The 10,902-nt window shown below is 37.6% G+C and overlaps 1 protein-coding gene across 1 annotated transcript; it reads left to right on the forward strand.

The window, feature by feature from the left end:
* The first annotated feature begins 284 nt into the window (after positions 1 to 284).
* Positions 285 to 9,688, forward strand: NFXL2 (NF-X1-type zinc finger protein NFXL2). The gene is made up of 13 exons (XM_083071403.1): positions 285 to 1,616; positions 1,695 to 1,808; positions 1,917 to 1,972; positions 2,656 to 2,722; positions 3,664 to 3,756; positions 5,259 to 5,344; positions 5,580 to 5,742; positions 5,890 to 6,045; positions 6,248 to 6,438; positions 6,573 to 6,654; positions 6,824 to 7,030; positions 9,030 to 9,119; positions 9,207 to 9,688. The coding sequence occupies exons 1-13, from the start codon at positions 489 to 491 to the stop codon at positions 9,360 to 9,362; spliced, it is 2,589 nt and encodes an 862-aa protein (XP_082927529.1). The 5' UTR covers positions 285 to 488; the 3' UTR covers positions 9,363 to 9,688.
* The last annotated feature ends 1,214 nt before the right edge of the window (positions 9,689 to 10,902 follow it).

The raw sequence follows: 10,902 nt of genomic DNA on the forward strand, positions 1-10,902 counted from the left end.
TTCGGCGAAGATTTCATAAATGATAACTTTGAAGAAGAATGCATAAGGTACGTAATGGAGTTTGAAATGCAACAAACAAGCAATACTGGTGTGCTTAAATATAAAATGAACTCACATAGAAGAAGGACATGAACATTAAATATATTTACTATATGTAGAACTGTAAAATATTGAGTGCATATCGTATTTTATGTAATGGATCTTATCCTAATTGAATGCTCCATTTGAATATATACACGTTAACAATATTTAAATTTAATCAAAAGTAAGTGAATTAATAAATTACACTAATTTAAAAGTAAGTGAATCCGTGTTAAAAAAGGTATAAAATGGCTAAAATAAAAATCTGAACGTTTTCTGTTTTTGTTTTTGAGAACCAAAACATTAAAAGCAATAACTAGGCAACAACAACACTAACGTAAGTAACGAGATTACGAGAGTCCCATCCCAGGTGGTGTGGATCTCAGCGCTCAGCAGTGCCACCCAACATGACATCACCGTGGAATCACCAGCCGCCCCCGCCCCTCTCTGACTCCGACTCCGACGGTGGCGACGATTCCTCCGCCGCGGAGCCCCTCCGCCACTCCGACCTCTCGAACTCCATATTGAAGCCGTACCTCGCCCTCTCCGGTCCCTCCGGCGGCGACCTCTCAAAGATCCAATCTTTCCTCACCTCCTCCTCCGCCGGCGCCCTCTCGTGCCTCATCTGCCTCGAACGCATCAAACCCTCCGACCCCACCTGGTCATGCTCCTCCCTCTGCTTCGCCGTCTTCCACCTCATCTGTATCCAGAGCTGGGCCCGCCAGTCTTCCGATCTCGCCGCCGCACGCGCCGCCACGCGCCTCCCCCTCTCTGCCGCCGCTGCCTCCGCCGCCGCCCTCTGGCACTGCCCCAAATGCCGATCCGAGTACTCCAAATCCCACATTCCAAAATCCTACCTTTGCTTCTGCGGCAAGCTCGAGAACCCCCCCAACGATCCATGGATTCTTCCACACTCTTGCGGCGAGGTCTGCGAGAAACCCTTGAAGCACAACTGCGGCCACCACTGCTTGTTGCTCTGCCACCCCGGACCCTGCCCCTCTTGCCCCAAACTCGTTAAAGTTCCATGCTTTTGTGGGTCCCACCAAGATGTTCGCCGCTGCGGGTTCAAGGAATTCTCTTGCAACAACCCTTGCTCAAAGATTTTGGATTGCGGGGTTCACCGCTGCAATGAGGTTTGCCACCGTGGCAGTTGCCCTCCCTGCCGGACACGTGGCACTCACACGTGCCGGTGCGGGAGGGTGAAGGAGGAGAGGGAGTGTTGTGATCGTGTTTTCCAGTGTGATTCTCCCTGTGAGAAGAGGCTTAGCTGTGGGAAGCATGTTTGTGAGAGAGGGTGCCATTCTGGTGAGTGTGGTGAGTGTCCCCTCAAGGGGAAGAGAACATGCCCTTGTGGGAAAAGGGTTTATGAGGGAATGCCTTGTGATGCTCCTGTGCAGCTTTGTGGGGCTACTTGTGATAAGATGCTACCCTGTGGCTACCATAGGTGCCCTGAGAGGTGCCACCGTGGACAGTGTGTTGAGACTTGTAGGGTTGTTGTGAAGAAGTCGTGCCGGTGTGGGAGCCTCAAGAAAGATGTAAGTGATTACTGTTCGTTTTTTTGAATTTTTTTGTTGTGGTAGGCAATTAGGCATGGTTGATTGAACTTAGAGTAGGTTCCTTGCTATCAAGATTTGGCGTGTGAAAGGAAGTGTCAGACAGTTCGTGACTGTGGTCGGCATGCTTGCAAGCGGCGCTGCTGCGATGGGGATTGCCCTCCCTGCTCAGAGGTGTGTGCCTGTTTTGTTGCTGTTTCTTTGTTTTGGTGGGAGACTAGTGAGTTGTGCTGTGATGGCGATGGTGTTGAGTGATTTTCTTTTGTTTTTGAATATTGTTAGATATGCGGCAGGAGGCTTCGATGTAAGAACCATAAATGCCCTTCTCCATGCCATAGGTATGTTTTCTGTCTGCATTACTTAGATCTTTGTCTGTATTCTACCGGCAAAAATAATCTAAATATTATTAAATATTATTAAATATTAATTGTACTTAATGTAGATATGCCCTCTGCCTGTATTACCTAGAGCTTTGTCTTTATTCCTTTAGGTAACTACGTGAATAGCTGAAATACTGCTTTCTTCAATGTTTGAAGATTAGTTTAATGATCCCCTGAACTGAAACCTGTTATGATCATAAATCTGAGCTGAAATCAGTTCAGCCTGTTCACCTTTTTGGCTGAAAACCACACTGGCCAAATAGATTGCTTTTAGGCTGTGATCGGGCCATCCCAACTCCACCTGGGAATGCTGATACCTGGTTGGCCCAATTCTTCTAAGTTCTTTTCCAAATGCAAATACAAGGTCTTTCTGGTACATGAATGTTAATTAATGTGTCATCATTGTGTACTATTACTAACAATGTGATCATAGTGGACTAGATGGAGAAGGAATATATTATTAGTATTTAAAAAATTGAATTGGTCATTGATCAGTTTATTTAAGAATATAGGGACCAAATTGATCTCTTACGCATATTATGTACAAAATAGTATTTTTAATCTCTAACATGTGATGCCTGAAGTGGAGTATAGGACAGAGGCAGAACACATCATGATGATACTTAACTTGGTTCTTGCAGAGGTCCTTGTGCTCCTTGCCCCATAATGGTGACAATTTCATGTGCATGTGGAGAGACACGTTTTGAGGTATGAACCTGGATGCCAGGATTTTATCCATGACAGTGCATCTAAATAGTTGCAGGATCTTATCCTGTTACATGAAATATAATTATTCCTATGTGCATTTTGTGATTATTGTGAAGCCCATTTTATAATTGTATTCCCAAAACGTGACATTCTTGAACGTATGTTATTATGTAATATGTGAAAACACCTCTGTAAAATAACACTATCAATTGGTTAATTTTTGGAAGTTGATGGCCAAATGATGTTGGCCTCACTCATTGTCAAGCACCTAAAGTGAAAACCTGATTTCATTTCAATGCTGAGACTGGCAGACTTTCTTATTTCTTTAAAGATGGAAGAGCTCATAATATAGTCATTAGCAGGATTGAGTTGATCACCAAATATCATCTTTGTTCATGTAATATAATCATGTTGTATTACATTCTCTGAAAATTTAAACAAGGCAAAGTCATTTGAACATATTATGGGAAACAACAAACGTAACTGCATAAATTGATAAAATGATGATATCAAATCAAGGAGGGCTATATTGTTAATTTATGTAATATATATTGTAGTCAATGTGATATCCCTATTTGTATATTACTCGTGACACCAGCTGATTTATTGCATTTTCATTGAATAAATCGGAAGTTCAAGGACCATATAAACAAGGGGTTACTTATTGCTGTTAACTTTGAACTTTTTTATTTTAATTTAAATAAATTGATAATTTTACTTACTATTGCTGATTGTCTGTGTCAATCAAAACACTGGCATTACATATTCTTTGCTATTTCTTCCTTTCTCCGTGTCTTTATGGTGGTCTATTTTATTCTTGTCGATATGGCACTGTTATCCTATATAAATTTTCTGGATCTTGTTGCTATGTACTTGGATTTCTTCAAATTTTGCTAGCGCTTGCCTAAACTATATGTGCTGAGTTGTGGATTTTGTACCAGGTTCCTTGTGGTACCGAAATGGACCAAAAGCCACCTAGATGTCCTAAAAGATGTCCTATTGCTCCTTTATGCCGGCATGCATCAACTTGCAAGGTACCATTTGATGCTGACTTGTTTTGATGCAGCCATTTACATTTGCAAGCATAATCCTGGATTTGTAGTTGGCTGAAGCTATGGTAGAGGAAAATAATTAGAAAAATAATTAATTTGTTTGTTAAACCATTATGAGATTTGAAATCAAATGATTTAAATTCCCCCTTAGGGTTTGGGATTTAATCCTTGGTTCCTGATGCATGGTTATGGTTATGGTTATGCTCTTGATATAATGAATAAATAATCTTTTGTACAAATATTGGAATGTAAGTGAAAGTGAGAAAATTATAGGATTTGGTTCTCCTTGACTCCTTGAGGTCCAAATTTTAAAGTAGCATGCACTGTGTAAGATTAAAATGTGCATGTGACTTTTAAATTAAACCAAAGTGTCTAATTGTAGCAGATTTCAAATATTCGGACGAGGCCCTTAGGAGTTATTATTTGAGTTGAAGCTTATTATGCTATTATATGAAGTACAAGTTTATGATTTTATAACGTTTATATGAATGCTAATTAAATTGGTTTTAACTTGATATATCATCCATTCTTTTCATTTTACTGTATGATTGTTTTCTACCAAGACATCTTTGGAATTTTGTAGAATATTTTGAATGAGTTTGGAGAAGGTTTGGGTTATACAGTCCTTTCATTTGGTTTGGCAATAACTGTTTATATGATGTACTGCCTGTTGCTATCCTTATTTCATCAGTTATTTTCTCTTATTTATGGCTTATGCTTTCTAACTGATATTATGAAATTTATGAAAGTAGCTTTAGGCCTTTCAGATTTCTTCAAGCTAGCTCTCAGTTGTAGCTTCACGTATTTTTCTTCTTCTTGTTTTTACATTAAGTTTTACAGATTTGTTTATTGTAAAACTTGGCTGTGTATGTTACTAAATTTGAATTTTTAATTTTGTGAAAATGCATTAGTAAGTCCATTATCTATACAATAACCTATACTTTCTTGAGGACCATCTTGTTTTGGGATTGCTTCACTAATTCCATAATTGAAAATGTATGTAACGTGACTGAAATTACATAAGATAATTTAATATAGTTATTATATGATCAGCATAAATAAGACCATTGGATCATTAACCACCCCCACCCCCACTGTGGCACAGAGGTTCCAATTCTAATGGTTGGCACATAGAGGTTCCAATGCTAATGGTATTTCATACGTTCTAACGATAAAAGTTTTATTTTGTGGGTGTGTAGTTTTGAGGTTGAAAATTTCCATGAGTACTAAAGTTGACTTCATTTAATGCCGGGTACAATTAAATTTGTAAATGGATGATAACATTTCATTATGCAATTATATTTCTAAAATAAATATTCATTATATATCTTGATGAGCTTATATTTTTGCTAAATCTGATGATTAGAAACTATCCAAAGACATCATTATTATGTTTTTTATATTCATTAATTTGAAAGAAAAATATGCTTAATTGTTGACGGTGCATTTTTTTTCCAAGTTATTAACAAAATATTATTGTCTAGCCGCATAAATGCCATTATGGAGCCTGCCCTCCTTGTCGGCTACCTTGTGCAGAAGAATACCAATGTGGCCATGCATGCAAATTAAGGTTTGGTACTTTTTTTTTTCTTTTTGTATGATGAAATTAATGCTTGCACGTTAACACTGTATTTTTTGAGCATTTAGCATCAATAAGAAGTCCAAAACAGATTCATTTGTTTCTCTACTCGTGTCGTGATTCTTGACTATTTAATGCACGAGTTTCATAGAATCTAGTGTCAAATAAGACGCCCATACATGTTATTTTTTTAATATTTTTTCTCAACACTTTTTCCCATGTGAAGGTGTCATGGTGCTAAGCCTCCTCCCAATCCAGAGTTTACTCTTAAACCAAAGAAAAAGAAGATTATACAACAAAGTGAAAGTGTTCCTGGCACTCAATGCCCTCCTTGCCCAGAACTTGTGTGGAGATCATGTGTTGGGCAACACATTGGTGCTGAGAGAATGGTTTGTTTTGCTTATTTTAAAATTTTTATATGAACTTTGATATGCAAGATTCTTTTTGATGATTTTGCCCAAAAGCAATCTGCACCAACTACTTTTCACTGCTAAATGCTAATGAAGTTATTGTTTTCTTTTCCACCCTCCCATCAGATGGTCTGCTCTGATAAATCACAGTTTTCCTGTGAAAATTTATGTGGTAATCCTCTACCATGTGGCAATCATTATTGTACAAAAACCTGTCATGCCTTGGAGAACCAGTTACATGGAGGCGAGTCTTGTGAAGATTGTTATCTTTCTTGCCAAAAGGTGTTGAATCTTAATTTCATTAATCCATTTTATTTGTTCATTATTTGCGCTGGTCATGTATTCTCTATGTATTATTGCTGGAATTAAGATTAGTCAATGATGTTTCTCATTTGTCTTCCTGTGTAAAGTTGAGAAACTCTCCTATATGCTTTCTGAAATCAGAACTGATAATTTGTTGCTTGATGTAAACTGCATTATTCAGGAAAGAGAGCCTGCGTGTCCACATCACTGCCCTCGGCGGTGCCATCCTGGAGACTGTCCTCCATGCAAGGTGCTCATTAAACGGTCATGTCACTGTGGCGCAATGGTCCATGTGTTTGAGTGCATATACTACAACAGCTTGTCTGCAAAGGGTCAGGAGACTGCCCGTTCATGTGGTGGGCCATGTCACAGGTAATTTAGAGAGTAGCACATTTGAAACCAACCTTATGTTGATAATCTCTGCTAGGCTTTCATTCCTCCCTCCTTGTTCTATAAATTGATTAGTAAAGTTGTATGACGAGTCTATTGGCCACATTGGTTTGCAGAAAGTTGCCAAATTGTACACATCTATGCCCGGAGACATGTCATCCTGGTCAATGCCCAAATGCTGATAAATGCTGTAAAAAGGTACTACAAGATTCAATAGTGATAACTTTCATGCCTTGAATTTCAAGATCACATAATTGGCTCAAGCAGTGATTTTGCATTACTGTTCTAGCTACTGAGTTCTAAACAAATGAGTACATCTATTATTGATCCGATTTAAATTCTAAAATAAGAAATCATTCTTCACAAGGTCACTGTCCGATGCAAATGCCAAACATTGAAAAAGGAGTGGGTTTGCCAAGATGTTCAAGCAGCATATCATCTTGATGGTTGCCATCCAAGGGATATACCAAAAAATCAATTTGGAATTGGACTTATTCCTTGCAATTCTGATTGCAAGAGTAAAGTACAGGTTGTTGAGTCAGAACTACAGTTACGCAAATCTATAGTTACAGAGGTAAATCATATTTCCATAAGAACTTTCCACGTGCACTCTAAATCATCTTTTGCTGCTTTCTTTATTTTCATCATTGCTATAGAGTTGGGTTGTACTTGTGTGGAAATTTAGCTCTTGTAGAAACATCTGTGTTTGCATTTGTCATTTAAAGGTTATGATAAATTTCAGAACGAAGTTAGAGTTGTACACGAAATAAAAAATATACATAGATATTGATGCCTGGCAAAATCTAGGGTGTATTTTTGGATGGTTGCATGATTCATAATCTGCACTCAAATTTCAAATATAATAGAAATTACTCCTTTTAAGAGCACAAAGAAATTGATAGTGAAAGAGTGAAATTCTTTGGGTTTTTCTACCACATTTACATTTATTTTGTTAAACAAATTTGCAATACCTATAAATATTATGCATAGTGGGAATGTTAGACCCGTGTTATGCTTTGACAATATACATATACATATAAACATAAAAATTTGAAGGCTCTACAATTAAAATTTCAACCAGTACAAGACCTTCAATTTCCAAGAATCTTTAGACCTAGGTATAAAGTCTGAAGAAGTGGAAATTGTGGGAGTTAGGTAGTCAATCCTGAATAGCGGAGCGGTGGACCCTAAAAAATAGCGGGATGACGGGATAATCGCTATTTTAATATTAATTTATATATTAAATAATTAATAATATGTATATAAAAATATGCTGAATTAAATTTAATCACAAATTAAAAATAAAAACTGCTGAATTAAATTTAATCACAAATTAAAAATAAAAATATGCTGAATTAAATTTAATCACAAATTAAAAATAAAAACTGCTGAATTATAAAATAGAAAATGAGAAGACAAACAAAGAAGAGAGACGAGGACGATGGAACTGGAGGAGCAGCGTCGGTCGGAACTGGAGGAGCGTCTGACAGAGACGCCTGAAGAAGACGACTGGTGCGTTGACGGTCGTCCCCGAGAGAGAAAGAAACGAGTCCGAGAGAGAGAGAGGAGAGGGAGTGCGAGAGGTTCAGAAACCAACAACAATGGTTCCGCGAGAGGAAGAGGAAGAATTAGGGCAAGAAAAACCCAACAGAAATGACGGACTTACCCTTAATGAAGGGTCTGTCCAAGACGCGGTGCGATTCCGCAGTTTTGGGACGCTCCGTTCCGCGACCGACGCGGCCGCTCCAGCCGCGACAGAAATCCGAGACGTGACAACATCTCCATTGCGGCGTCGGGCAGCTCCGCTCCAGAGCGCCGCAATAGCGGCCGCTCCGACCGCGATTGACAACTTCAAAGTCAATTGTAGGTCGATTTGAACTAACAGAATCAGTGAATTCTACCACTAGAATAAATCTTTGAATTAGTGTTATCCATTCTGCTGAAAGAAGTTTCTGTATACGGGCATGCCCCACTCAGCACTTAAAAACACCAGATTACAATAACTTCGGAACAATGACAGGCAAGGGGATCACTGGTTAAAAACTGAGTAGATGCATATGTTACCAATCAGGAAAATAAATCATTTTTCTTTACTTCATTTATTCCAAATTAGACCTAGGTGATACCTTTCCGATCCCTTTTTGATGCATTTGTCACCAATCAGGAATTTTTTTTTTTTTCCTTTACCTCATTCCAAATGAGACCTAGGGTGATCCCTTTCTGATGCTTTGACCCCATCCCCCTGGACCTCAATTGTGTCTCAGCTCAAGACAACTCAAAGGTTTCATAGTTTGTTGTTAGGTTAACCAGGTTGTCTCTTAGCCAAAGTTAAAGATTAATATCTCAAAATATTGAGATCCATTAACTTTTTCTAACAAATGTTTTTCCATGTATATGAACCAGATATTAAACTCCTAATCTAATGCTTATATTAATTGCCTTATTCCCAATTTTTTGTGTGGCTTTAACTTCTAAATTACATTATTCTTCAATGTTTTCATTAAATTGGAGAGACATGCTTTTATCGCTGAGCTCTGCAGTGGTTGCGTCTAATACTATGGTAATTATTGAAGGTGCAAGAGCCAGATATTGATAAATCAGTTCGAAAGCGACGAAAAAGGCGGGAACGGGTTCTAGAATCCAAGGAAACATCAAAACTACAGGTAATGATAGTTTTTTTTTAATAAAAGAGCTATATCTCCGATTTCCTTTTTCTTAGCTGACCACTTATGAATTTATTCAATGAGCAGAAAATTATTTCCAGAACGAAGCAGCTTCTTCTATTTGTCTTTATTTTGGTCACACTTCTTGCTGCTACATATTATGGGTACAAGGGACTATTATGGCTCTCTGATTGGATGAATGAAGTTGATGAACGGAGACAGAGATATTCTCGAATCAAATGATATTTATCAGCTTGATTACTTTGTTTTTCTCCCCTAAATGAGGATATACATAGTTTGTTAAATTCAATGTTTTGAATGGTTCCATATATTCTTTTTCCGTAGACAAGTATAGCATCGGTTAATGGACGTTTTAGACATGCTGAGAGTTTCCCAAAGTTGAAATTTAGGAAATTATGGTCGAATATACTTTTGGCAGTTTTTCTTGTCTGGATAATATGGGTTTAAAATTGCACAGAATTGTCAAAATCTTTGTAGTTATGCTTTGTGTAACAGTTGACCCTTGTTACTCTCACATTCCTTTTATTTTCACACCAGTTTCTCTCTCTCTCTCTCTGTGTCACAGACACACATATATGAGAAGTACTAACAACACAGTCACTCTTATTAATTATAATGTCATAAATCAATGTACTCCAGCATGATTATGCAGTATAATGGGTAAAACAGTTTTTAAGCAAGTTTTACGTGTCTTGGATGTTAAAAGATTGCGGCCCAGTGTACGAAGCTTCCATCATTTTAGGATTGGTAACCCTATTTAGGATTTGAACCTCGTGTATGAAGATTCACCTAAATTCTTTAAATAATTGTTTTGAAAATCAAATAAAATTTTACCTTTCCCCTGATGCTTTGTCACATACCGAGTCCACGCTGGCAGAAATTATTTATTATGATAATTTCTTTTAAATAATTTATTTTTTGTAATTTTTATTTATATAGACCTAAAAGCCGAAAGAATCAGAAGTGGACATGTCTACGTGTTCATGGGGACCATGGCTAGACTTAGAATGGCTCTAATTCTCAAATGAGACAGCAAGTTCGGAACTGCACAGATTTTTCAATGGTTTCACGTTATAGACGCTTCCTAGTCTGAATGAGATCAGTAAGTGGAATTTTGTGAAAGTTCATTCTCCTTCGACTCTGTATTTTTACAGAACAGTCAACAATGCTATAAGAGCTTGCTATCATGTTTAAACTAAAACACATAACGAGCTTATATATTTCTCTCTATTACACATGCACACAGCCAGAGACACACAAGGAAGAAAGAGAGGGTTACTTTGGGTGATAGGGAGGGAGTGGAAAGTGGAAAGGGTGGAACAATGATTGGCAAAAATTTATAACTTAATTACAGCATAATAATACAACTATGCAGCTTAATAATTAAGAACTCCTTCATACACAGCACGCAATCAGGGAATAACACGTACATTTACAAAACCGCGTCACTTGGAGAAAATAGAGCAAAAGCAGCTACTAGGTAGGTGCTTTAAGAGTGACAAGCGTTTTCCGCGTATTCAACCAAACTTCTTCTTCACTCTGTACTCTTCCTCACATTCTAGTCTGAATGGGACCAAATAATTGGAAGTTAATTTGTCAAAGTATCCATCTGATCTCCTCCCACTCTATGTATATCCACATATATTTTTACATAATTAGCAAGCAAAAATGCTATAATAATTTTATTTTATTTATAAACAAAGAAGATTTAGTTACTATAGAAAATGAACATTTGCAGGGATGCTAAGCCCACGAAGCAGGG

The sequence above is a fragment of the Cajanus cajan genome, chromosome 3 (assembly GCF_000230855.2).
Source record: "Cajanus cajan strain Asha chromosome 3, NIPB_CcT2T_4, whole genome shotgun sequence".
Taxonomy (NCBI): domain Eukaryota; kingdom Viridiplantae; phylum Streptophyta; class Magnoliopsida; order Fabales; family Fabaceae; genus Cajanus; species Cajanus cajan.

What these genes read in the sequence shown, in the direction of transcription:
- NFXL2 (XM_083071403.1), top strand. Translation starts at nt 489, where the DNA reads ATGACATCACCGTGGAATCACCAGCCGCCCCCGCCCCTCTCTGACTCC. An exon ending in GTGGGAGCCTCAAGAAAGAT is followed by an intron (nt 1,617 to 1,694) that starts GTAAGTGATTAC and finishes AACTTAGAGTAG; the next exon opens with GTTCCTTGCTATCAAGATTT. An exon ending in TGTGGTGGGCCATGTCACAG is followed by an intron (nt 6,439 to 6,572) that starts GTAATTTAGAGA and finishes ATTGGTTTGCAG; the next exon opens with AAAGTTGCCAAATTGTACAC.